Source organism: Miniopterus natalensis, chromosome 1 (assembly GCF_054644295.1).
Source record: "Miniopterus natalensis isolate mMinNat1 chromosome 1, mMinNat1.hap1, whole genome shotgun sequence".
NCBI lineage: Eukaryota > Metazoa > Chordata > Mammalia > Chiroptera > Miniopteridae > Miniopterus > Miniopterus natalensis.
In genome coordinates, this window is record NC_142081.1 from 62,689,415 (window position 1) to 62,716,983 (window position 27,569).

The following is a 27,569-nucleotide window of genomic DNA, read 5'->3' on the forward strand; positions in this document are numbered from 1 at the left end:
GACTCACCTCGTCCAGAAAGAGGGTGAGGTTAAGGCAGGAGCTTGATAGGGAGATGGCCAATTCACAACGGTATCTCTGCAAAGGAGATATTTTTGGGACACGCTGTTTGTCAGACCTGCTCCTGAGCCACCCCACTTCTTTATCACGAAAGCTCATCCATTTGGGGGTGCACTGATTCACTTTATGAGCCTTTTTGCTTGAATGTCCAGAACTATGCAGGTGCCTCTTCCATAGGAAGGTCCCGACAGCTCCGTACCCCGAGGTCCACAGCTGGCCGTGGTCAAGTTTGATCCACTAGGTGGATTAAGGCTTGTGGCAAATGTGCCTCGTTAACTGCAGTAACCTCTGGGACCACATCTCAGGTTGGCTTGAGATGTGTCTTTTCGTATTTTCCTCTCACGATCCCCAGCTTGGATTATTAAGGTGTTTATTAATTTTTTAATTTGGTCTGGTTCTGATGTGTTCTTTGCTTTCTTTTCCGCCAATTTTCTAAAGTAATTTTGGGGCCGATCTGGTGACAGGGGACTCTGCGGGAAACGCTCGCAGCCCCGATCTAGACAGCGCGCGCAGTGGTGGGAGTTCAGCTTTAAGACTGTTTTCTGCCTGACAGGGCAGGACCCCCAGACAAATCACTGGCTGGCTCCGTGGTAGTTGGCAGCCATTCAAGACTGGTCTTGTGCCAGGAGTATTACTAGATAGCCAGACAGATCAATTCACTTTTACATTCCCGCCATTATTTATAGCCCACTGTATATCTACTCTTGCTTATGAAGTAATGATTAGCAAATACAGTACACATAAAACATGGGCATTTGTTCTGCAAAGGGCTTTCTCCTGCTGATATTGCAGATAGTTTCACAGGTCACAGAACCTTAAAAAGGATTTAAAGGGCATGTCTTGTGTAGCATTTGTTCTTTTGAAAATGATGCTCCTTTCCCGTTTTTGAGTAATTGAAGAGGATTGAAAGGTTTTCTCATTGCTCGGGTTTCATTGAATTCTCTGCAGCCCCCTTTCCCACAGATGTTTCAGCCAAACCTGTAAGAGGGCGGTGACATGGCCTGCCTTGCTATTTTGCTATTTAAAACGACTGTTTTGTGCTTCCCTTTTGAGTACGTCAAGGTGAACAAAACCAGTGCTGTTGGCATTTATGGCAGGGAATTTGGGATAAGGTTTTTCATGTGCTGGAGGAAACTGACAGCACTCAGCCAAGAAAGACCTTGGCTCCCAGTTTTGTTTGTGTTTTCCCCTCTTTGCTCTTGACATCCTTGTGTTCTCCCTCTTTCCCTCCCCCTGCCCACCAAGCGCATGATCTATATCAAGATGCTCCTCGGTCACGCTGAAGAATCTCAGCCACTGTGCTCTCCCAGTTTCTGTGAGGGTTAGTACTGTATGAGTGCATTTTAAGAGCTGTTAATACAGTTCGGAGTTAATGCTTTGGAGAGCATCACACAGCTTGAATCATGGGGATTAGGGGGAGAGCTTGACTTTTCCTGAAGGAGGTATGGTGGCCATAAACTAACCAGCTGTAAGCCTGGCGTCAAATCCACGCTTTGACTGAGTCATGTTTTCCTAACAGAATGATCATGTGTGGCCAAAGAACCTAAGAACAGGATGGTACCATCAGAAAGAATAAGGGGAGGTGGCCCAGAACCTGAAAACATCAAGCTTGTTGGCAAGCGGCTCTCCTTTCATTGCCTCATACTTGGTTTATTGCATAATGACCTTAATCAGGTGACATTACAAGTCCCTTTTGTGTCCTCCAGCAACAGAACGAGTTTTGTATAGTATGTACAGCTTGTTTCCCACCTTTTGCTGCTGACGGAATTGTGTCATATTATTGGCAAGGAGAGTTACAACTCATGAGAGTAAATATTGTTTGGGGCTAAGATATTTTATTTCTAGAGGACTTGCATATTTTCAGGTTTTATTATGGGCTTATATTTCAGGAGACTTTCTTCTATTAAATAATTTAAGACACTACATAGAAAGTTGCACTGTGCCCATTACAAAGATGAGAAAAACTGAGGCTTCCAAAGGGAATTACACAATTTTATACAAAATATTAATGAGAGAAAGGAAACAAGATGAGACTATTTTTGTTTGCTTCTACCCTTTTATATGAACTCCCATAAAACTTGACATTCAAAAAAAATAAGGGATTTCAGGAGTTTTAATGTAGAATGAAGTGGGGGGGGAAACCCACGTTTTGATTTCTTAATAAAGTACTTCTTTACAACCTTGCCTTATATTTTAGAGCCGTTAGGGGCATTTTTCTATATGCTGCCTTGGAAGATTCTCATATCAGCCCTGTGGCATAAACAAGGTTTAAGTTGTTAGTTTCTCTTTACAAATTAGGAAGTGCGGGCTCTTCATGGTTTGGTGACTTGTTCACGGTTGCAACGCTCTTAAGTGTGAGACCTCGGCCAGACCTTTAGTGTCTGACTCTGAACCAAGGCTCCCTCTTCTATCATCTCAGATCCCTTTCCATAGGCTCCCGTGTCCTGAGGAAAGAGCTCAGTTTAATTCGTTAAGTTAATGGAGGCAAGGTTGCCCAATGAAAATGATATTCCTTAGCCAAAATGTTATTGAAGCTGATTTGTTTCCATATCAGTCTGCATCAGTGACCATGGACTGTTTGGATAGTCTGAGAATGTCTCTCCATTTCTGACCTTGGAGGGTGAGATTTCCCACAACTAAGCCCTCACTCTTAAGGACCAAATAAGTCAATTTTTAATTCTCATTTTGCTTTATTTGGTTTCTTTATAGAAGCTGTTTTTCCCTCCGCTTTCCAGTTAGCACTCGTGTCTTTGTTTCTTACTGTTTTAGTGCTGACCATCTAAATGTACTCTTCTTGGCAGGACCACTCATATTTTATTTTCTTCAGTGATCGCTAGGAGGTCACTGGTATCTCTCCACTCTGGTTTAAGTGTGGAGTTATTGGCTAATTGGTACTGAAATATGAGCTATGGAAACAACCCAAAAGGTGGGGGCATGCTTTGGGTGAACCAAACTTTTTCTCACTTTGGGTCAAGAGTAGAAAGACCAAGGCAGTAAGGCAAAAGCAACCTTGAACTCCACTTGAGAAAGTGAGAGACTAAAAGTCTTGTTTATGTTTTCCTTTGAAAATAGTATGAAGATCAATTCCTGAAACGATTCCACACCACATAAAATAGCACACAGCATCAGGAAAACTGAGTCTGGGGGAGAGTTAATGGCTTATAGAACGAGCCGAGTGACTGTCTCTTGAATAGAATGTGTGTTTACACTTTGTGTTCTGTTGGAAATGATCGTTTCCCTTTTTTATTTTTCATACTCCTTTTGACCCTGTGATTGATGTGATCCATGGGCGACATAGAATTCTTCCAGTCAATCCTACATATTTCACAGGTGCTGCGGGACATCTTTTCTTGGCTACACCTATAACCACAGCACACATCTCATTACCAATTTATCGAGTGTGGTTTGTCAGTTTGATTCTACAGGGGCTGGATCCCAGAGAACTTGATATACCATTTTTTATTAACAAATAGGAAATTGACTAGCTTTATTTGGCTCTTCAGGGTTGAAATTGAACAATAGAGTCTTATTTTTATTTTTCCCCTGTCCCTTCTGAGGCATTCGAGGCGTGCTTTACCAATAGAAAACAGGATCTCCTGTGGCATTCCAGGCCTGCGTGTTGGTTGATTTTGAAGCTCCACCGTTCATGTCCAGTGGATCAGTTTTATTGCAAAGGATGTGGAACAGTGTGATTCCGCATGACTTCTGCAAAAGTTTCCCTTTTTTTAAATTAAGGTATTCATGTAACTTTTTAAATCTTTTTACTCTCAGAACACAGGTGTTTCTGAGAATAAATTAGGTCAAGATTGTACTTCTACTTTCTTCCCTTGGCAAGAAGGGAGAATAAGAGATTGCCATCTGCCGAAAGTCAGTGTGGAGGTCTTTCTTCCCACACGGGGACCCGTATTTAGAGCCACCGTCACACACGTGCTCAAATTAAAGGGAGTGTCAGCCTACCTGTTTTTATTAGTCAGCAAAACAGGTTCGGCATCAGTCTCACCCTAACTCTTCTAAGATTTCTGAGAATTAAAAAAGGTGGTTATGGGAGAGAAGTATTAGTTGCCAAGTGTTTCTGGGACCTCAGTCACAAGCCCTTATTTCTCCTTTTTCTTATTCCAGCATTAATACCCATGCTCCAAACATCAGGGATTTTAGCTTCCGTTGTCCTTGACGTCAAGGAACAATGACTAGAATAAGCACATTATTCTTATGTGCCTAAATATTTAAGTGAATAATTTGTGAGCTCTGAACAAAGGCCCACCTGTTGTATTTGTGCCTATCTATGCCTATAACACCTTGAAAGATAAATTCTAACAAAATAGCCAAAAATTCAACTTGGTTCACTTATTACTTACGTTTTCCCATTGACGTGCCAACGGTGGCGCACTGTAGATAAAATAATGACTAAGTGTAAGTTAATAACACAAATAAACTTTGAAACTCACCCTCCACTGTGTAAGTGATAGCAGAAATGAGTGCTATGATTGGGCCACTGTACACATAACCCAGCAACTAATTAGAATTGTTTTGGTAATATTGGGAATTTTTCTAATCACTCTTTCTAAATATATTTTATTTCAAATATGTCAGCTATTTGGCTAAACATTTAATCTTGGCAATTTATGAGGCATATCATCTCCATTCTACAGATCAGAAATGGGGAATGAGACGGGTCAAAGAGCCAGGAAATTGCAAACCAAGGTTCAAATGTATCTCCCACTGTCAGTCCAGGACCTCGTCTCCTCAGCGCTGTAGCTGGAAGCACTTGCCGTCGCTGTGATTTGCTTAAGGAGCTCCCTCTCCGTGTTCTCCGCGTCCTGCTGTCCTTCCCATGTCCACCTATCAGACTCCTTCACGGTGGAGCCCAAAGGCTCCCTTCCTCTTCTCCCTGTCACCTGCGTTATGTCCGTCCTTTCAGTCCACCTGCAATCACGGGACCCTGCCGTTGGGCCTCTTCCATCTGCTGGCACGGTCATCTCTTTACTGCTCAACATCAAACTTTCTGAGAGCAAGACGCAATGTTCTTCATCTGCGTATGCCTTGCAGTGTCTGGAGGATTGTAAATGCTAGAAATTTATTTGAGAATGATTTCAGTATTTTTCCTTGTGATTCTCAGGTGATGTTCTGATGCCTTTACAATACAAATTGGCCTTCACAGTTCATCTTCAGGGCAACTCTTTAGAGTAGGTCATATAATTCTCATTTTACAGTTGAGGACCTGAAGACGCAGAAGGGTTCAAGAACTTGTCTTAAAACCACGCAGTAATTGATACAGCCAGGGTTCAAGCCCAGGTCTCTAAATGCTATGCTCTTTCTATTAGGTTGTGCTGTTTTTCTCATTAAATAAAACTTAACAGATTAATGGATAGGTGTATGTCTTGTTTCTCCAATTAAATCAGGAGATCCTTAGGGCATGAAATTAATCCCAAATTGAGTGCTTTTTTTCACTTGGCAAATGTGGCCTCTCACACAAGTTTTTCTTTTGTGTGCCTCCCATAAGGCCCTCAGTGCATTGCCAAGTAGGCGGCAGACACTGAAGATATATTTGTTAAGGGGATCAAGCGCTGTATATTCTAGAATTTCTCCAGGTCATCAAAGACTGTTTACAAGAGAAAGCAGTTGAAGCAAGAACATCAGGAGAGTGAGGGGAGAATGTACCAAGTAGACAATGGGAATGGGGTTCATTGTAGGTGGTGTAGAGACTAGACAGGCAAGGAGAGACTTCCATGTGAAACTCTCCCTTGTATGCAAAGAAATCCTAGTCATGTCTATGGCGGGGGCTTCCCAACATGGTGCTAATTTTCTTCAAGTGTTTTCTTGCTGCCTTATTTCATTGAGCCCCAAACCCTTTTAGGTTACGTTCAGGGTGATGATGAGTTGGAAGCCCCAGGTAACGTTCTAACCAGGCATTTCCCTAGAGTAAGGTTGAAGATAAAATCTTTTGAGGATTTCCTTTGTGGAAAAATTTAAGAAGTCTGAATTTCTAAGATCGAATTATGATAGTCTGAATAAATTCAAATTTCGAAAGCACAACTCTCATGTAACCCTGCACAACTGATGAATGAAAAGGTTGGCTTGACCTGTTAAGCGGGATTCAGAGCGGGACTGATTTTAATTTCTTTTTCTCCACCAGCCAGACCACATTCCCATACCCATGTCCTTTGATTTTAAAGATTTTGAAAATGCTAGCCACTATAGTACTACATGCACTTTCTATATTCTTTTTTTATTGATTGCAGAGAGAGAGGAAAGAAGAGGGAGAGAGAGAAACACTGATGTGAGAGAGAGGCATCAATCCGTGTATGTGCCCGAGTGCCCTGACCAGGGGTCGAACCTGCGACCCTTTGGTGCACAGACACGCTCTAACCCACTGAGCCACACTAGTCAGGGCTATATTCTTTCTTTATTCTTCCTTAGAACCTATTGGCTTATGAATCTAAATAAGTGAAAAGTTCTGGTCTAGAAATCAAGTCATTTCCAAGGCTCCCTTTTATACATTTGATCTCAAAATTGACTACATTTTCCTGCCTTACTGGGAAATACCAGATAAAGGGTCTCTTAGACCCACCCAAACTTGTGATCAGAGTGTTACCAAGATGTTCCCCGGTTCCCAGGAGATGTTTCAGCCGCAGACCTCTCCTAAGACAGTAAGAACAACCCTGAACAGTCCTAACTTCTTAGCCCCCAACTGTACGTGTGTGTGGCACTTATGTTCAGGCAGATCCTCCAAATAACTGAAAACTATCTCCACCTGTTTCACCGGCCCTCTTCCTTTTCTCTGAATCGCACTGCCTTTCTCACACACAGAATGGCTTCTTTCTTCTAAGGCTGGCTCTGTTGCCTTAAGCAATCCTATTTGCCATTCGACAACTTCCACTCGCTTGTTTTGAAGATAAGGGCCAGACGCAGTTTGCAAGGCTGACAGGAACTATTGCCACCAAGGGCAGGGTGTCTCCAGAGGTCATGGAGAGGAAGGAACCATCTTTTCAGATCTAAAGCTTGGTTTCTGCTTTTCTTCTAGCTCCTGTTTCTGTGTTACCTTCTGCAGTAGTTTGCTGGGACCGTCATAACAAAATACCACAGGCTGGGTGGCTTAGACAGTAGAAATGTTTTTTCTAACAGTTCTGGAGCCTGAAGTCCAAGAGCAAGGTGTCGGCAGGCTTGATTTCCTCAGAGGCCTCCCTCCTTGGCTTGCCCATGGCTGCCTCCTCCGTGTCCTCACATGCTCACATGCTTTCTCCTCTGTGCGCCTGCATCCCTGGTGCCTCTCCCTGGTGCCTCTTCCTTTTCTCGTAAGAACACCAGTCTCGTTGGATTAGGGTCCCACTTTAATGGCTTCATTTTAACTTAGCTCTTTAAAGACCTTATCTCCAAATGCAGTTCCATTCTGAGGTCATGGAGACTGGGAGTTCAATATATAAATCTGGGGGACACAGTTCCGCCTATAACTCCTCTTTTTCACTGTCAGTAGATGTACTCAGCAAAGGCTGTACCCATTCTACATATTCACATAGAACGCAGTAAGTCAGAAAGATCTGCATGCATCTCAGTCCTGCCCTTGCCGCTCACTAACAGTGTGACCTTAGGCATATTATTGGATTTAAGTCTCCGTTTCCCCAGCCATAAAATGAGAAAGCTTGTATTACCTACTTCGTAAGGTTTTTGTGAGAATTAAATAAGAAGACACAAATACACTCAGTTTATTGCCCAGCTCAATAAATGTTAATTATAATAATATGAATGAAGGTGAATTATGAAGCCCTCCTAGAAAAGGAGATTTTTATTACAATCAAATTATAGACATTAACCAATACCTGCAAATTTTTCACCTAGAATATAAATTTGCTACAAGTCTCTTAGTTTTCACTAAATGGTATACTTTTTTTCAAGTCAGAATATGTTGGACTGTGTGGTTCAGAAGAGTGATAATCCAATAGAGCTTGATGACCATCCCTGCCAAATTTTCTGTAGTACTGATTTCAAACATTTTTATCGACCCCATAAGCATACTCATATTTAGAAAATTTGCCCTGATTTTTGGTTGAGCCATGATCGCCATAATAAGTGCAGCACAGTCTACCACTTAATTCAATGAGCTCCATTTAGTGAAGAGATTAAATCCAGTCCAAAGATTCATGGACTGTTTGCTTCACGGAAATGAATCAGTGATTCACAGTTACCGATCAACCCACTAATACTACCATTCATAAATGGGAATGGTCCAGCCCCTGCTGGCATAATTATCGGGGGGAGGAGGAGTGGGATGGGCCTTGAACAGCTGATGGTTCTTCTCACTTCTGGAGGGGGCCCTTGAGATGACAGCACATAGGTGGGCAGGGCAATGGTGACACCTCCCTGGGGTCCCTTCAGTGCCGGGAATTTACAGAGCCTCAGCTGTCAAAGAACAATAAATTTTCCTTCAAAATATAAAACATAAATCAGTGTTTCCAAACACTGAGAGGCAAAAAGAAACTAAATCCCCATAATAATGAAAAGAATCCTGTTAATTAAATCAGCAAGGTAGAGAGCTTCCCTCCCAGCACACGGCCCGGCTGAACAGTAGAATACCTTGGAGACTGAAGCTGAAATCCAAGCTTTTTCTAGGTTGCAAGCCAGCATCCTGAGGGAACATTTAGAAGAAAAAAATCCTTAAGCATAGGACAAGTAAACACAACTTTTTTTTTTTTTTTTTTAGAAGTTGTACTTGGATTATGTTTATCTGGGAAGGGAAATTGCAAAACAAATTGTAAACCAGGCTCAGCATATTTGTGCCAACCCTTATCAGATTTGCCACCAGTCAAGGGTAAACCGAAGGCCAGGTCGCTGTGAACTACAACATGAAAGCAAATATACGGGATGCGTAGAGGAAAGACAAATAGGTCGTTTCTTCTGACTTTTAAAGAAATTAATTTTATCAACCATAGCCTGTTTCAACTTATTTTACAACTTATTACAACAAAGATTAAGTGTTTATTTCACACATCTTTCTCTTTGTCCTGCAAAGCTATTGGTATAGATTTGTGGGTTTTTTTAATGCTTGGTTAATTGGCTGGTCTGCGAAGAATGAGTCTGTTGCTGTGGTTGGGGAAGGCTGGAAAAAATAGAGGTTAAGGTTTCTTTGCGAGTCTGTCCCATTTGGGAATTGAGGGCCGTCTAATATTACTGCCCTCAAGCCACGGATAGCAACTTCTATTCCCATCAGCAGAGCCTTCACAGGGATGAAAGCCACACCCTCTCAACCCCAGTCAGCTTTTGGTTTTACTCTCCAAACCAATTCACTTCCACCCATAATCTACTGACCTTTAAATCAGTTTTGACTGCCAGAGGGAGCGCTTTTCAAGGGAACTGGAGTCCATTCACAGAATCTGAGATTTCCCTTCAGAACTGGCTTAGTATTTGAAAAGACAAAAACCACCCAACTCTCTTCTAGACCTTAACATTTAATGAATCTTTCACATAATGATTCATTGTATACTAGTTATCACCTCACTGTCTTTGAAAAATACGTTATGCATGTCACAGGACATATTTGCAGTACATCCAAGTTCATTCAGATTTCTGTTTGCCAACAGCAAGGATTTGTTTTTAATCTTCCGGCACAAGGGTCTTCTTACCATCCTCTGCATTCCCTTCACCCTTTGTCCACTCCGTGACCACAGCGCGCACACTTAGAAAGATGATTTTTTGTACTGAAGGCAGTAAGGGCTGCTAGGAGGCCAAATAGTAGGGTGTGCTTTTATATAGATAAGTAGAATTGGGTCCACAGTCCCTCGGCTCCCATCGCACTGTGACCAAGAGCTTTGGTCTTGGAGGTGAGAGTGGCAGGAATTAAAGAAGGAGCCAACAAAATGTGGTTCATTCCTAGCTCTCGATGGCTAAGAGCTTTAAGAATCAGCGAGTGGCCACAATGTGATACCAGTTCCTTTGATTCCCGGGGAGCGAAGGGAAACAAGACGGTGGATCCCATCTGAGTTCCATCGTCTTCACTCTGATGACCCACCCCCAGCCTGTCCTCGGTGGGTTATGGACCACGGTCCGATTTCCTTTCAGCATCGTGTATTTTTTTCCTTCTGACCTTTCACAATAGTACCTGTGTGCTCCGGAGGAAGAAAATCTCCTTAGGTTTTTTTGTTTTGTTTTTTTCACCAAGTGACAAGTCAAGAGATGTTTCAAGTCACAAGGTACCTTTATAAAGAACAAGAGTGTGTGTGTGTGTGTGTGTGTGTGTGTGTGTGTGTGAGAATTTAATGTGTGTGCCTGTAGGCATATTGCAAGAGACAAATTTTGAGGTTTCTGTCATTCTTTTGCTGTGTCTTTATCATCTTCCCCTGCAGGAATTTAAAAAAATAGTTGCTTAACATTTGTTATTTGGAAATGGCTAATAGGTGACATAAAAGCTGTGTTTCACTGGCATGGTTAATGGATATCTTCAGTCACGGATCTGTGAGTGGCAGATACAGGACATATTTAATTAGGAATAACCCTTTTAGTAAAGATAGTAACTATTTCCTAAAGGCTGGATGGAACCTGTGCTTTTTAATAGAGAATCTGAAATGAAATACAGATTTCATTCAGGTCTAAGTGTGTGTTTGGTCAAAAGTTCACTTTTTAAAAAAACATATTTTTGTTGTTGAAAGTATTGCAGATGTCCCCCTTTTTTTCCCATTGACTCTCCTCCACCTCAACCCCCCCCCAAAAGTTCACTTCCAATTTCTTAAAATATAAGCTCCTCCACCACATCTGTGGATTGACTAACTTGGAAAAACGAGCTAGCTAACATTTATTGAGCATCTACTCTGAGCAGGCCGCCGAGCTAGGCACTGGGAACAGAGCAAGTCAGAGCCTGATGGTCGCGGTACACAGTTCACTTCACAGATTCCAAAATTAAATGTTAGAAGTAGTATTCGAATTTTGCCTGTATGTTTAAATATACCTTTTGTTTTATTTTGTCTGTCCCTATGCAGTATAGCTACGAAGCACCGCTTCCCCTTTGGTATGTAAGGTTTTCAGTGATGAAGCCAGAGGCAGGTGTGGACAGTGGAAACAAGTTCCACAGAAACTGGGGGACAACTGGGACACACATGGCCATCTTCTATTTACACTGACATCATTTTGACAGCTTAGCACCCTTTTTAAATTATTGTTATTTTATTATTATTATTTTTAGGAGTAGGATGGGGGTCAGATCTTCTGGTTAGGAATTTTCAAAGGCAAACTTGTAAAAGGAAAAGATAAAGTTTGCGTTCCTTTATATATTTGGGTATGACAGATGACAAGCAAGGCAGGTATGGAGCCTGTTTAATCCCCCAGCAAGGTGGCTGTGGCGAAGGCCTCAATGGCCTCTGGTCGCAAGGCTCTCGAGACTTGTGCAGGAACCGAATTCAGTTGACACTCCGTGGCCTGCCTACCCCTTCTGGTGTTCAAAACGGAGAGGAAAGGGTCCCCGCACCTTCTTGTTTCCTTCCTTTATTGTACGGTTTGCTTTGTTTGTTTGATTTTAAAACTGCCATTATGTGAAAGTGTTGCAAGTATAAATAATTGAGGAGATAACTCTGTGGGGAAACCACTTTTGCTGCCTTTGTGCGGAGGCAGCTCATTACACTGAGCTGCCGCATTCCGGGCAGCAATTAGGCAACATCGGTGTGTCGGGGACATTAACCAAGGGGAGCAGATCAGAGGCGGGGACAGCATTTTGTAACTTATTTAATTAGATTTATTTGGTTTTTCAAATAGTTCCTCTAGTGTGTAATGCAGCCGACCACTCCCTGGTTGCTGCGGTCTTTGGGGGACCGGGGTTCGATGTTCAGTTTTTGGCATTTCTCCCCGATTCTGTGTGGACCGAAAATGTCTTTATGTCGGGGTTTAATTCCCACCCGAGGAGAGGTTACCCATGAAAACAGAGCCATAATTTGGCCATGAGGTTCTCATGCCCCCCTAGGGCTGATACGGCCAGTTAATATGTGTTGTTAATCCAGCAAAGGGAACAAAAGGTTAAATAAGTGGGTCAGGCTCCGAACGAGGCCTGCGCTGCTGCTGCTGCTTCAACGGAAGGCGAAGCGCGTAATGGCGCTCGCCCCACGCTCACCCCCATCATTTTAAGAATTGCTTTGCCAGGCCTTCACAGCAAATAGTAATTTTAAGTGGACCAAAACAGAGCCCAGGGTGTTTGCACTCCATGGTAATGATAGAGTAGCTGTGCTCCCTGGAGTCAATAAGCCCAACAATTGAGTCATTTTTGCCTCCTGCCAGTGAGTCACTGCTGTTAGGCTGAGTGACAGGACTGCTCAGAGACCCAGCCCGGGCCGCTGACCGCATCCTGGGACAGCGCGGGTCAGAAGGCAGGCAGGTGGCGTTTAACAGTTATAAGTAAGAGCTGATTTTGCACTTGCACACTCTGTAAACAAGAAAGTGGAATTGGCTGGGCTGGGGGAGGAAGGACCCGAATTCTGTGTACATTGATGTACTTTATCCAAGGGAGGACTCACTCTTTCCTTTCCCTTCTCATTTCTTCTTCCCCTTAACATCCTATCCCCCCCACTTTCTACCCCCCCTTCTTTTCTCCATACACATACGTCTAACACTTGTAATAGACATGCTTGACTTAGATGGCCACAGCCCAGTCACAGTTCTGATTAATAAAAGATGCAGAGGAAGTTGCAAAACAAATTGTCTTACATTTAAGGTTAGCCTTCACTTTCTAAGCAGCATTCTGAAGCAGACATTTTAAGCATGCATAGCAAAATACTCAATGATAGTTTTTTGAAAATATTTTATTGAGTGGGAGAATATGAGAAAAGCAGGGAAAAGGAAAGATTAGAGAAACACCCCAGCCTAAAATCATTCCCTAGTGATCGAATTACCTTTGAGATAGAAAAGGTCTAGAGGACGTTTTTAGCCAGCACAGTTTTGGGGTCAAAGGTCTGTAGAGTAGTCAGGTTTTATAGTGATCGTGGGAGGTGGCGTTATGAACAGGTAAGATATAAAACAAGAGCCCTGCGCATGCTTCTCCATATCTGAGCCTGGCTTGGGCAAATATGAAGCTGTAAATCCTATTTCAAGTTGATAAATTGTTTAAAAATACAATTTGGGTTAAAAACCAGAATGCTGCTTCATTTTTCAAATCCATGGAACACTAGGGCCCCTCAACATCTTAACAACTGAAATTAGGAACTGATTTATACCATCATTCCTCCTTCGAGGTTCATAATAATACCTTTTAGCCCAGTAAAGTTCGTGACATAACTTGCAGCAAAAGAGGCATCTTCACTTCGGTTCCCTGCATATTATTTCCCCTACATTTTTTTACTCTTATTTTGGAGAAACACCAGATGACACTAGTGTCCTTCACGGCACAATTTGAGAAAGACTGTCTTAGAAAGATGTGAGAAAAAAATATTTAAAGAAAGTTTTCTATTCTTTTCTGTCTCCATTTCACAGACTTTCCTCCTTTACTTCCTACTCACTGTTCCTCTGTCCCAATACACACACACACACACATCATCATCATATTAATGAACTGCATACTCGGTTCCCATTACTCTCACCTTATTTTTTATTCTCTCCTCTGGAGTCAGCTGGATTCATCATGCCCCAGTATAACTACAGCGTGTGTTTCTCAGCCTAGGAAAGTCTGATGCCCACTTCTTCCCAACTCAAGTCCTTGTCTTCCTTCACCCAGGCACCTAAGATTTGCCTGGTGTCTCTAATGCCCGGATGGATTCACACCTTGAAACTAATGTCTTGGTCTGTTTCTGAGTGCAAAAAGAACTAGACCAGAGCCAGGAAGCCATTGGTCTTTTCCATCTTGGCTCTGCCCCACTCTAGGGAAAATCATTTCATCAGGGATTCAGTTATGCCTCTTGCAAAATGAGGAAAAGAAAATTCCTATGAGCTCTTCTGTTCTCAGTTCTACATTATTTCCAAGACAGGGAACCCTGTTTTCATTCACTCATTCAGTTTTTCTTCACCCAGCATTTTATTGAGGATGTACTATAAACTGGACACAATCTCAGTGACACAGAAGTAAGATGCGGGCTCTGCTTTCTAAGGCTCTCTGGTGGGAAGCTAGACAAATAAATCGTGACCGTGACACTGAATAAATGCTGTGATGGGCGTATTGGCCAGGTGCTACTGACTTCCTCAGGCTGTAGGACCAGGGAAGTTATCTCAAAGAAATGATCTCTGATAAGAATTTTGAAGGGTGTATTGACCAGGTGACCATGGAAGAAAAGGCCATCCCAGTCAGAAGAAATAGTGTGTTCCCAGAAGGTTCGCATATTAACTTTATACTTATTAATTGTCTTTTTGTTTATTTGTATATTACCTGACTCCCAAGTAAGAATCTGGGGCAGTTAAACCAATTTCTAACTTAAATTATTTTTTGGTAGATGATATTACTTTATCTGTACTGTGAAAATGGAGATAATTCAAATATGCCATCATTTCTATTTCTATTAGTTTAGTTAAACCACTTAACAAAATTCTGATAGATGTGAAATATGAATCTGCCCTAAAAACTCTTTCAGATTGCATTACAGTGTGTTTGCTTCTTTATCTGTTGGAGATTATAGCTTTGTACGGAATGTCAGAGTTGAAAGTTGATGTCTCTATTTCCCTGTACATGGGGGTGGGGTGGGGGTGGGGATGCACTAACTAACCTGCTAAAGCTAAAGTATTGAAGGAGTAAAGCAGTTGTGGCATAACTGCTGGCTTGCTAAATCTCTTGTGATTTATAAAGATATATTTTATGTCTTTTATGATTACGGGATGATGCTAAAAATTTTGTAGGTGATAATACCGTCACATTGGGAAGACTGCATATAACATCTCTGGAGAAGATACAGAATGTTACCTGGCTGTCAAATCAAAGTAAAAGATGTTTAATTTGGTATTAAGAAAAGGCAGTTGGGAAGTTTTATTTGGAATTTGGTGTCAGATGTTTGAACATCATAAACCTGAGTCATATGTCCATGAATAGATTTTTTTGTATTACTTCTTGATATAATTGGATATGTTGTAATAATATTTTTTAAAGGTTGTTGTTAGAGGTATTGCTGTTAGAACTCCAGTTAATTTAAAGTGACTTTAAAATTTCTTAGATCTTTGATTCCCCACCCCCCCCGCACCTGTACTAGATGCCAATATAAACTGGTTAAATAGCAAATGATTTAAACAGAAAGACTATGACAGAAATGCATATTTATGATATTTTGTTTGTTGGATCTTTTTCTTAATATTACTTGACTTTCTGTGTTTTAATCTCATTTTGTCGTATTTTGGGTTGAAGCCACTCTAAAGTTTAACACCTAGGAGATTTCTCACTTATGGTTCCCTTTAAAAGTGCTAAAATCTCAGCCTCTCAAACAAGAGACCATGCTACAATTTAAAGAAAGCGGTGGTATTGATAAAGGCCCTAAGAATGTTGCCACCATCTGCATGTGTCTTCTGCCGCATCCTTGCATCCTTTCTTTTAAACCAGCAGGAGAATGGAAAGAAGGGCAAGAGCCGGCCCACCCAAACGCTTCTGCATGCCTAGCTGCGCTTCTGAGGTCTCCCCTGCTGCTTCCGAAAAAGGAGCCGCGCAGACAAATGAAAGGGCCACCGGGACATTCACATGCATACACCTTCCTTCCCAACACCAAGTGGCTTCAGATGGCTGGCTTTGCGGTGGTTTGGCCTGGGTTGAAGAATAGAGACTTGAGAACCATTTGTTTCCACACCATTTTGGGTGACGTGCTATATTTTTCACCTTAAAAGCCCATTTAAAAAGAAAAATATGTTTTGAAAGAAAGACACAATTTGGAAGCCATCGCCCTCAATGGAGTCCCTTTTAAATGTAATATTTTGTCCTATCAGTCTTCTTCTAAATTAGTTGTCACTACCTAGAGAAAACCCACCCTTGATCGTGGTGTCCAAAAAAAATGTATACAAACTTTAACAGCTCGTAGCTCAATTGACATTTCTTTTTTTTCTTTCTTTTTTTTTTCTTTCCAGATTTAACCCATTGGAATTAATAATTATTCAAAGTGTGTATACATTTTTGGGGACACCCTGTCTTTTTCTATATCCAGGTTTTGAAACTAATAAATTTCATTGTTAAGTATGGAGTAGAACCCAACTTGTGTAACAATCTGTAGTGTAACAGGTATGTTACTATCACCGGCCTCTAAATCTAGTCATGCAAAGCATGTCAGAAGTAAAAGAAAAAGGAAACTGGACCTGATAGAAATAAGACCATGACCACAGAGTTTTTTCCTGGCAGTTGACCTGGCCAGCCCTTGTTAGGTAGAGGACTCTCTAAAATCTGGAGGCCATGTGAAGAGGGAGTCATTTTTTTTTGTAAGTAGCCAAGCAGTATATGATAACTGTTGCCAATATTCACATAGTTTTGGAGTTTTGATGAGGTTAGAGGGTTTTGAAGTTAAAGTCACTGCTTTCTGACCTTTCACTCTTCCTTTGTCCTGTATCTTGAGTGGCCTGTATAACTTCTCAGCCTGAAAGTCCCACTGTCAACTCAAAGGAAACATTTGGAAAATGCAGTTTCCCGTTCCTCGCCACAACAAATAGAAATTCCTTTTCAATTTCCATTTTCATCAGCTGTATACTGTAACATACCATAGATGCCCAGGTTTATCCTCGTAGTACCTTTTATATTTGTGTTTCTTCTTCGCAATCTAAGCACAATTCATCAGCAGTTCTCCAAGCCCCCCTTTTTCCTTTCTACTGCCTTAATCTGGGTTCATTTCATTTCCCTCTTCTGCTTGGATTAGATAATAGCTTTCTACCTTCTCCAGCTTCTAGCCTCTCATCAGCTCAACCTGTACATGGCTCTTGGAATAGATCTTCCTCACGCACCATGTTTTAATTTATCATGTCACCATTCAGGAATTTTAGGGGTTCAGCCTGTCACTCAAGAGCCTCCACCAGAGCCCTGGCCAGTGTGCCTCAGTTGGTTGAGTGTCGTCCATCCTGTGCACCAAAAGGTTGCCAGTTTGATTCCCAGTCCGGGAACACGTCCGGGTTTCGGGCTTGATCCCTGTGGTGGTGCAAGAGGCAGTTAATTAATGTTCCACTCACACATTGATGTTTCTCTCTCTCCCTCTCCCTTCTTCGTCTCTAAAAAGCAATTTTTTTAAAAAAAAGAGCCTCCACAAGAGTGGGGGAAATGGGGAGATGTTGGTCAAAGGGTACAAATTTCCAGTTAGAAGCTGAATAAGTCCTGGGAATCTAATGCACTGCACGGTGATTATCATTAGTAATACTGTATTGTATACTTGAAAGGTGCTAAGAGAGTAGACCTCAAATGTTTTCACCACCAAAAAGAAATGGTAATGACCCGGCATGGGCATGGTGGAGGTCTAGCTAATGCTATAGTGGTAATCATTTTGCAGATTAAGTATCAGATCAACACGTTGAACACCTTACACTTACACAATGACAAATATCAATTATATCTCAATAAAGCTGGGGAGGGGGGAGGGGAAGCACCGCCACCAACTTGTCTATTAACCATGTTTTCCAGACCAAAACCAGGAGCCACTGTAGACTCAGTTTCTTCGCCCTCCCTTGTGAAAACGGGCCCCGGTCTGCCTTGGTGTCTTCACACATGCCATTCCCTTACGTCCATCCTTCATTCTTCCCAACGATCTGTGCCTTTTCAATCTGGCTCGACTTTCCTCCTCCAAGAATTGGTGATTAGCCTCCATCTGATTCTTTAATTGACCCGATCACACTTATTTACTGAGTGTGGACTGTGATGATTTGTAAGTAGTATGCATTCTCGAATCAGGATTTTTAATTTGTTTCTGTGGGGGTGAAGAGTGAAAACCTTTAAAGGCATGGACTGCCTTTCCAAAATTTTAAATATATACATATTTAAATATATATATATGGAGGGGGAGAGTCCTGTGTTTATATATTTATGTACTATGTATAATTACTTATTGTATATGCCCTTGTCAAATTTTGGTCATTAGGCGTGTCTTTTGTTAGGTACAGAATGTGGAAGACTTACCAATGTGTGACACATGTACAGAATACTATGGACCTTAAAAATCATTATTCTAATTTTTTTTGGACTGAAAAGGGATGAAAATAAGCCTTATACAATCACTGTTTCTCTGCACTTTCCTTGCCCTGCCTCCCATTTATTCTCTCCCCTCTGGAGCCCAGTCTCTCCTGGGATATACATTCCCGCCTGCCCCCGAGGAAGCATCTGCTGGCACAGCTCTGGGTGGAGAGGAGCTGGGCGCTTAGTAAGTTCTGACTGACTAAAGGGGGGGGGGGCATCGGATAAAGCAAGAAATGAGGCTGAGAAAAACCTTTATTCCCCTGGGAAAGTGAGAAGTGGAAGAAGAGAGCAAACACGAGAACATGGCGTGATGGAGTAGAAGCAAGGGTTTTGGCGACTGTACTTGTCTCTCTAGCTTTTAGCATTTCCACCACCCATAAAATTCCTGTTGTTGACCTGTGTGGTAATATGTCTAAATATCTTAGAGTTGATGACTTTTTCTTACTCTTCCTTTTGGTACAGAAAGCTTAGCCAAGTGTTAATCTCTGGCAAAGTTGATTGGGGTGTGTGTGTGTGTGTGTGTGTGTGTGTACATATGCACATACATATACATACATACACGTGCACATATACATATGGCTGATGACTTCTCGCAGTTTATCTTAAGGCCACAGTGTTTCACGTTCCACTTGGCTGACAGGGCATCTCTGACCTGACAGATTTATTCCTTGAGAACAGGATCATGTGGTTGAAACCATTTTAATTCTTAACAAGACAGTGCATATGGCTTACGTAGATTTTGTAGTTGATTTTTTTCTCTTATGTATCACTCAGGGAAGCCTATGTCAGTGTAAATCGGTGGTAATGAAATCAGCATCATGGCATCTTTGATACTGCATTTGCTAAAGCCTTTCTGGATGTTTAATTCAGCACTTACCGATTGATATTATAGACGGTGGATAAACATTTCTGATGGATTTGTTTGCTCACAGATGAAAAGAATCTAATCCTTTTTTCTCTTTGATTTAAAGAGTGTGATGCTTTTGGAGAGGAAATAGTTCAAATGTGGTCATCATAGGTTGGTGGCACTAAAAATAGAAACTCACTTAGGATAAAATTTGCTGTCAAGAAAAATGGAGCGTTCTTTCTGAACCTGGGAACGTGTGGTTCATGCAAGCCTGCTTGTAGATGGTTGCTACAATAAGGCTTCTTTCATACAGGTGTGTTTATGCCCCAGGCTTGCTGGCCACAGTCCATTCCATTTACAGAAGCTGAATTAAACAATAACTACCGCATTGCAAAAAATGGTGTGGGGGGCGGGGGAGGAGGGGGAAAGGTGAGCGTCAAAGGAGATGCCTGAGAGCTTTGTTAGGGCCAAGAAAAACCCTGTTGCAGTTGTCAGAGCTTGTTGATGTTGCTGGGAACGGCACTTTTTTTTTCTCCTGGATTTTGTGGTTCTGCCTTAGGAAAGAAAGTAAAATAGAACGGAAGAACAAAGTCCTGCTCTATAAATCAGCAGCTGCTCCTCGCCAGATCAAAGGAGTGACATTTTTGCTCCTGGACTACTTGTCCACTTGAGGGCTTGACAGGCAGCTAACAGCTGGCCTGCTAGACTGGATGGGAGAATCAGCCTACATCTTCTTCCAAGCAGATGACAAGCTAATCAGAGAGAGATCCATAGCACAGGGCACGTGAGTGCACCTTGATCTCCTCAAACATGTCTAATACATAATCGCTAAACAGCTTGGTGCATTTTTGGCAAGTTAATGCTTAGGTGGTTTCCACTGAGAAGTAGGATAGAGAATTAATACTTCAATCAAAGGTGATCATAAACGCTAAAAGATGCTAGATTTGTTGGGATCTTCTCCTCTTAGCGTGAATTAGTAGATGGCTGGGAACGTAATCACTGACAATCAGGTGACTGGGTGATTTTTCAAAGCCCAGCCAGGCTCTGGTGTTCAGGTAGAGGAACAGGCGGTGGGGATTGGTAACTTCGAAAATGATCGCTCCTGCTTTTTAGGCTGAGAGAGCCGAATAAAGTTGTAGGTGCATCTTCCGTGTCTGCAAAGAGTTGTTTTCAGAAGCACTATAAGGTGTGTAGGTATATAGATCTGGAATTTTAATGTCAGTAGTAAAACTTTCAAAGTAATTCATTTTCTACTTGATTTCCATCTGCAATAAATCATGTACAGGATGAGGTAATATACTACAGCTTATGTCTATTGACTTAGTGTTTTATCTTTAAGAGGATAGATCCTAGATATGAATAGCTAAGGAAGTTTGCATGTTTTCCCCTCCCTCACTTTCAAGTAGCTTTGAGAGATCACTTCTATAGTGCATGATAAATAGCCGCATATGAATAATCTGATGGCATTCGGTAAGAGTCACAGGGCTTCGAAATCTCAGCTTGCTGGGATGGTTTGTTACCTGCCGTTGGGTGTGATTATACTTAGAGAATTGTGTCTTTTGTTGCTCAGTATTATAAAGGAAATAAAAAGTAGTTTTCCATCTTAGAGGAAATTTCTCCAGTACTTTCATTAAAAAGTCTACTATTGGCCATCAAATAAGATGCTAAATTCTCCAGGTCACCTTTAAATTTTTTTAATTATAAAAATAATCATACTTATTATTAAAAACTAAAACAGCACAAAATTACATAAAATACAAAGGAAACTCTACCATCTTCCCCGTTTGTTCCTGAGAGAGAACGATTTCCACAAAATCACTGTATTGGTCCAACTCTTCCTATAGGAAGTACAGATGGAAGAAAATGAATTAAATTATTACAAATTGTTTGTTGCCCAAGGCTAGCGATTAAAAGACTGTTTAGATCCAAGATAATGAACGAGAGTAGTGCGTGCATTTTCACAGCTAAGGGCCACGATTAAAACTCGATCTTTGCAAGTCTCTGTTCCTAGCCAAAGTACTAGATCATCTGTTTGGTTTGGTATGTGATCTGGAGCAGCACCTTCGAACATAAATAGATCACCTGGAGGGCTTTTAAAATACTGGTTCAGCTTCAGCAGTACCAGGGTAGGGACTGCAGTAGTTCTGCAGTTCTAACAAGCTCAGGGTGATGTGGATGTGCCTGGTCCATGGAACACGGAGTTGTGAGGATCTAGAAGCCATTAAGAGACTGTGATTCCAACATAGCTCACCCCACTACCTGGCCCCCCGGCAGATGCCTGCTCCAGTGTCTGAAATCCCCACCAGGGCATTATACATTTGGGTTGGCTGGGATCTCTGGAAAGGCCCTACCACATGGACACATGCTACCTGTAGGGGCACAACACAGTATTACACTCTTATCAACTCAGCATGGATTGGTGAGCATGGATTGGTTTAATTGTCACCCACCTAGTCTTCATTATTACCTATAAAAGAACAGAACTCTTTAGGAGGGGACATTGGCTGGGTGCATTTTAAATATAATCTAACATTAATTGAGCCCTTTTTATGTGCCAGGCACTGTGCCAAGGATTTTACATATAACACCTCCCTTAATCCTCAAAACAATTAGCCCCAGTTTATAGATAGGAAACAAAGCGTGGCTTGGAAGGTTAAGTGGACTTGCCCAAGGTCACACAGCCAGGAAAGGGCAGAAACTATGAGTCCATGCTCTTTATCACTTTGCTTTTTCTAGAAGTCTGGAATATGATATAGTAATTGAGAAGGGCTTATTCAAAGTGGGTGACTTAGCAAAGAACCCTGATGAGCCCCTATAACTTCAGGGAAGAATTAGATACGAGAAAGAATATGGAAGGACGCCCGAGACGGTCATGGAAGGTAAGCATCGCCTACTTGATCGTTTTGTCCAGACCCTTTATGTCAACGTGGACACGCCAGGACTTGAGACGTAGTCATAAAGCTACAAAAGGTTTGTGATTCCAGATTTGTATTACATTTTCATATTATAAATTTATGAGGATTAGTTCATTTGTCCTTAGAGTTGTGGACAAATCTGGCATCTGTCAAATTATCAATTAAGCTGTAGCTCGTGGAAATTGGTTGTGAACCGTGAACGTTTCCCTAAGTAGCCCGTGAATTTCACTTACCTTACTTTGCTCACTGTTGTTGTCTGTGAGAAAAGACCCATTGTCTGGCCACCAGTGAAAAATTTATGTTTGCGACATGACTCGGTCGTTTGTGTGCCCGAGTAACGGTCAGAAGTATTAAACCTGCTTAATACATTGATTTAATCATTTTAATGTATCTTACTGGGGAAAAAAACACAAAAACCCACTCTTGACCATAACAAAGAGTAGAAAAAGACCAGCTGGGCTTTCTTGTGTGAACTAAGACAAAGTGAAGAAACTTGATAAGTGACTCGCCCGGGTTGAGGCCTCTTTGAGCAACAAGCGGCGAGCTGTGCGAGCAGCACCTTCACCGCGGGGCCCGTCGTTGGAGAAGGTGGGGAGGTAGAGGTTTTTCGTTTTTTAACAGGTCCCCAGTCATGCTGCCTACAGACGCCTCCTCCAAAATGATCTGGTCCCTTTCCAAGAGTCCAGCCCCTTCCCGGACCAGGCCTGTCCATGCCAAAGCTCCAGCTCCCGGGAGCCTCGCTTCCCCTGGGTGCTCGGGGCTGGCGGCTTTCCAGGGGGCTCCAGGGAGGCCGCCCTGTCGAACAAAAGGAATGCTGCCTGAAGGACTGGTTTCCAGGTGTGGCGTGAAGCTAGTGAACCAGAAAAAGGGGATTTATCAACGATTTAGAAAGAAGGGAGGAAAAAGAAAGAAAGGAAGGAAGGAAAATAAATCAGCCAACAATCAGGACTGACACCTAAGCCTACTTCTATCAATCTGAAATAGGCTTTGGAGGGAAAAGCCTTTAAGAGAAAAATCAGGATGGTGAGATTTCAGTTGCAGAGAAGTATGCAAAGCTGAAAAGTTTGGCTCTTCTTGGGGGGGTGTTAAGGTGAGGATGGGGGGACAGTTAAGGTGGGGATAGGGAGGGAAAGTCTCCAGGAGATATCTCTCCAGCAAGACAACAAGATGAGATTTTAATGATATTTTTCTATCTTGGGTTTATATTTTTTAATATATCTTTTTTCCCATCTCCAAGTTGACTCAGAAAGTCCTCGTGATTCTTGGAAAGTCATTGAATTTATTTCTATAATTAAGTTATTTTAAGCTAACAGTCTTCATATATAATTTTTAAGGATCCTACATACTAATAATACATTTTCCATTTTAGTAAAACTTGGTGAGAAAGTAGATAGTATTAGTAGATACTCTCCAGAGTCTTTGTGTGAGTCTGGATACTAACTTTGTGTTCAATACAAATCAATGGAACTAGTGCACTTTAGGGTACTTATTCCCTAAGGAGTCACTAATGGAATTATCTCTAGCCCTTAAAAAAAAAAAAGTCACAATGAGGCTAATGAAATTTTTTTTTCTAAGTGAAATCTGGATAAGGCACTAGACTTACTAGCACATTTTATTTATGGCATTTATCATATATGGCACGTTTTACACACAAGTTATACAAACCTCAGAATGTTTTTAAGAGCTGTTTAATATCTAAGAAGACTTTGTAACTCCGGGTTAAATTGTTTGTACCAATAGAGAAGTATATTATATGTCCTTAACTTCAAAGTCATTCTGGGATGACATTAAAACTTAGAGAATTTTTTTAAATATCAGATACAGATGAAAACCCTAACAGTCTTTGGATTGGAAATAACTTTGGGGGGTTTTCATTAAAGTTGGGTGCAGCTTGCTGCATTTTGGTTAGTTGGATGTCTTCAGCAATTTTTCAAATGTTTTGGGTTTGGCAAAGTCCAAAATGTTTTTGCCAAGACCCTCTTTTCCCCTTATTTTTTAAACCCGTGTGAAATTCTAGGATAACTTAATCCATATGTGTCTGATTCATTTACACTTAACTCATCAAAATGTTATTTTGTAAGACCCATTTAATATTCAAGAAACCTTTTGAGCCTTTTTAAGACGTCTAGTCTTGTGTCTTTGAACCAGTGAGTTGTATTTTTCCATATGAATGGAGCTTGGACCTTGAAAGACTGAAGATCAGTTGATTTTCAACTTAGGCGCTTTAAAATTTGAGTATAATCAAAACTTGATATTCTCTTTACTGCTTGAGCACTGAATGCATTCATTTTAAAATAAAGATCAGAGGACATGGAAAAAAATTTCATGTCATGTAATTGGGGGGAGAAGACCGTATTTGGAAATTTCATCATAGTGATGTTAAAGAAAAAAGTTATTCCTAATTTTATTTTTTAATCTATAATTAAGTCATTCCATTTTATATGTACATTGGTGTGTGTTTTCAGAGTGGCCTGTGGATCATTGATAGAATGGGGTAATTTCATTTTTTAGTGTTAAAGTGTTTTTACAGACAACTCATTAATTAATTTTAATAATAACATCTCTGACGTTTATAAGATATCCCAAGATCAGGGGAGTTGACAATTGGCAGGAATTGTACGTCAAGAGATTTCTGAAAAATTGGGGCCCATATGTTTTTAAAATTCTGTGTGATTTAAAAGAATGTGGTCGAGTTATGAATCTGGCAAGATACAGCACGATGGATTAAAAACATTGTTTGAGAACAAAAATTCAGAGAGGCCAAATGGAGCCCAAGTGAAAAAAGCAAAATTTCTGTGACCCTTTGTAAAAGGATCTGGTGAAAACCTTCAGAGGCTCCTATGCATATTTGTTTAGTAGAACCGGACAAAGAAAGGCCATTGCCATAACTGCTAGTGAACATCCAGTCCACGCCATGGTAACTCTCTGAAAATGGAATACTGGAGTGGCATTTCCAAGTTCAGTGCTTCTATAAAGACCTGCTAGCACGCAGAATGCTTTTTTAATGTTCTGCATTGTTGTGTATCCCCCATTGAACAACCTTTTGAGAGGACCCCGTTTTTACTAATGTAAACATTCTGACGAGTATCCAAAGAAATGACCTTTGAGTGAACCTCTAACCTTCCCTGTAATTATTTGTTTGAAGACAGTGTGGAGTTCTCCTGCTGAGAACTGAGAACCATGATGCCTTGCAGCTCTGTGAGTGAGGGAGTGTTTGGGGGAACTGGAGAGAAAGACATAAATAAGGGAACAACCTCCAGATGTAAATAATAAAAGAGCAAAAGGGTGAAATTAAAAAGGGAAAAAATAGCAATTCGTTTTACCTAAAGAGTTGGCCTATAGGAAAAAACAAAACCTGGATTAGTAGCCCATAAAACGAGGTGAAACCCCTGCCATGTGTGTCCTCCATTAGAAACTTCAAGGAGGAGGGAAAGGTTTCTCCCTCTCTCCCGAGCTCCTCAATGGGTCCTCGCCTATGCTGATAAAAAGAGCTCCTGGGGGTGGAAATCTCAGGTCAGACCACAGTGGTCCCAGTAAAAGCAAGTGAGGGCAGAGTAGATAATTAAGCTCCTTTTCTGATTGGAGGGATAATTCTGGAAGGCTCTGTGATCTATCTGAGCAACACTTCTGGTGCCAGGTGGGAATAAATATGCAGTTAGGACTCTCCTTTTGTTTTCACCTCTCATAGCCTGTCACTTTCTTCCCCAAACCTGCAGGGGTGTAACATTTCTGACAACTGAGCTCTATACTTTATTAAGTAATAAAGAAGTTCATTGTTTTGCAAACAAACACCATATGCAGAAGGCTCCTTTGGTTTCCTTGCAGCTATTACTCTCCAGCTAATGGTATTCCCGCTGGAGTGAGTGCCCACAGGAGGCCTGAGGAGCGTGGGCTGCCGTCCTGCAGCAGGGACTTCAGCTAGGGACTTCATCTCGCATGTAGAAACGCAAAGCTGCCGATGCACGCCAGAATTTTTTTGGCTAATTTCAAAGAACGAGTTTTCAGTTCCTGCCTGTGGCCCCATGCAGACTCATTAATCATTAAGTCCCTGTGCACTTAAGATTTGACACTGGAAATATTGGGAAATGTTACATATAAATGGGTATATTTTTAAGAGACAGCTAGCTATATGCTAGACATTCCCCCTCCCTGTGTGTCCCCCCCAAGTGCACAGTCGATGGATCCTGTGCATCAGCTCAGATATGTGGGGAATGCTTGTCATTAAATGCACAGGGACAAGGGTAACTCACAAATGGTGGAAAATTGTTTTGTTTTTATTAAATTTAGAGAAATAAAGGAGATTTCTTATCATCTTACTCTGTTTATACATGAATATTTGATGGGCATTATTAAACATTAAAGTAACATGAAGTAGGCACTTATTTTTGGATTTCCAACAAAATTAGATCCAGGCTTCTAGACGAAATAACTGCTTCTCCACATTCCTGTGATTCAGCCACCACCTGATTTGAAAACGTTTCTTGGGCTCTAATATCAACCATGTGTACCTGAGGCTCTGTCTTTCTAGTGGGTTGAAAGGTGGCTGGGTTTATGGTTGGCAGTTACCTTATCCCTGCCCTGGGTGTCCCAGCTTAGACTGGAAAGGCCGCCCCCAGCTGGCACTGACCTCTAAATGACCCCTAACTTTACAGGCTTAAACTGCAGGAGTTGCCGAAGAGCAGAAGTCTTTCTGGCCAGCACTTATTACTGCTGTGTTGGTGATAAAACTTCAGACAGCCTAATTGATGGCTTTGCTGACCTAACAATACCTTGTGAAAGCAGAGTGCCAGAGCCTGGTCTCCATTTATGACCAGCTGCAAGGGGGAAGCTGGGTCTCCCTGTGATGGGGAGTTTAGGGAAAGGGGAAAATCTTCCAGCCTGCGAACTTTAACCAGATTCCGACTCGTTCAAGAAGCAGAAGCACAACTGTGAATTAATAGAAGCTTTCTCAGGGAAAACGTTTTTCCCTGCCTGGGCCTTTTTTAGCAAGTCAGCCTCCAGTTGATTACGAGATGACAGAAGAGATGATCCAGTCAACCACTTCGGAATGGGGAGAGAGAAAATCACCTTTGAGTGAAAAAGAGAATTTTCACGAGATGCCCAACACTGCGTCGTATTCCCCGCAGTGTTCCCGCAGAGGTGCTCGCAGGGCACAGACACTGCATCCGATGACGGGTCTTCTCTGTTTCGTTTCAGGTTTATTAATGCCAGAAGAAGAATAGTACAGCCAATGATTGACCAGTCAAATCGAGCAGGCAAGTTCCAGCTAGGACCCATATTCTCACCCCACAGGCACAAAGCCCCGCCAAGTTATACTGCAGGAGTTTCATCACCTGGTAACTAAGCGCTTCCATCAGGCATTCTGGGACATTTGCGTTTTTACTGTCCCCAGAATTCCATTCTAGGAAGCAACTTCACTAATTGGTGCTAATTGGAGATTTCCCACCCTGACTCTACTGAAACTGCTTTTTATTTTCTTTCTGAATTGGTAATTGGGCACAAGCATTAGTGCCACAAGCAGTTTGTTTGACTGTGAGCTCTGGCATGACTCATTGCTTGTCTGCATCCAATCATTAGCACACTCTCATTTTCTTGGTACCCACAATTCCTTGGTGTACGTGTTGCTTTCACTCCTGGAGCATCCCCTGTTAAACTCATTGTATCCATTCATTGGCTTTG

The 27,569-nt window shown here is 41.6% G+C and overlaps 1 protein-coding gene across 2 annotated transcripts in view; it reads left to right on the forward strand.

The window, feature by feature from the left end:
* Positions 1-27,569, forward strand: part of MEIS2 (Meis homeobox 2) — a 196,697-nt gene that overhangs the window by 164,030 nt on the left and 5,098 nt on the right. For both annotated transcript variants that reach the window (XM_087822380.1, XM_087822379.1), the window contains exon 10: positions 27,087-27,145. In XM_087822380.1, coding sequence (XP_087678506.1) covers positions 27,087-27,145 — 59 coding nt within the window. The remainder of the gene's footprint in view (positions 1-27,086; positions 27,146-27,569) is intronic.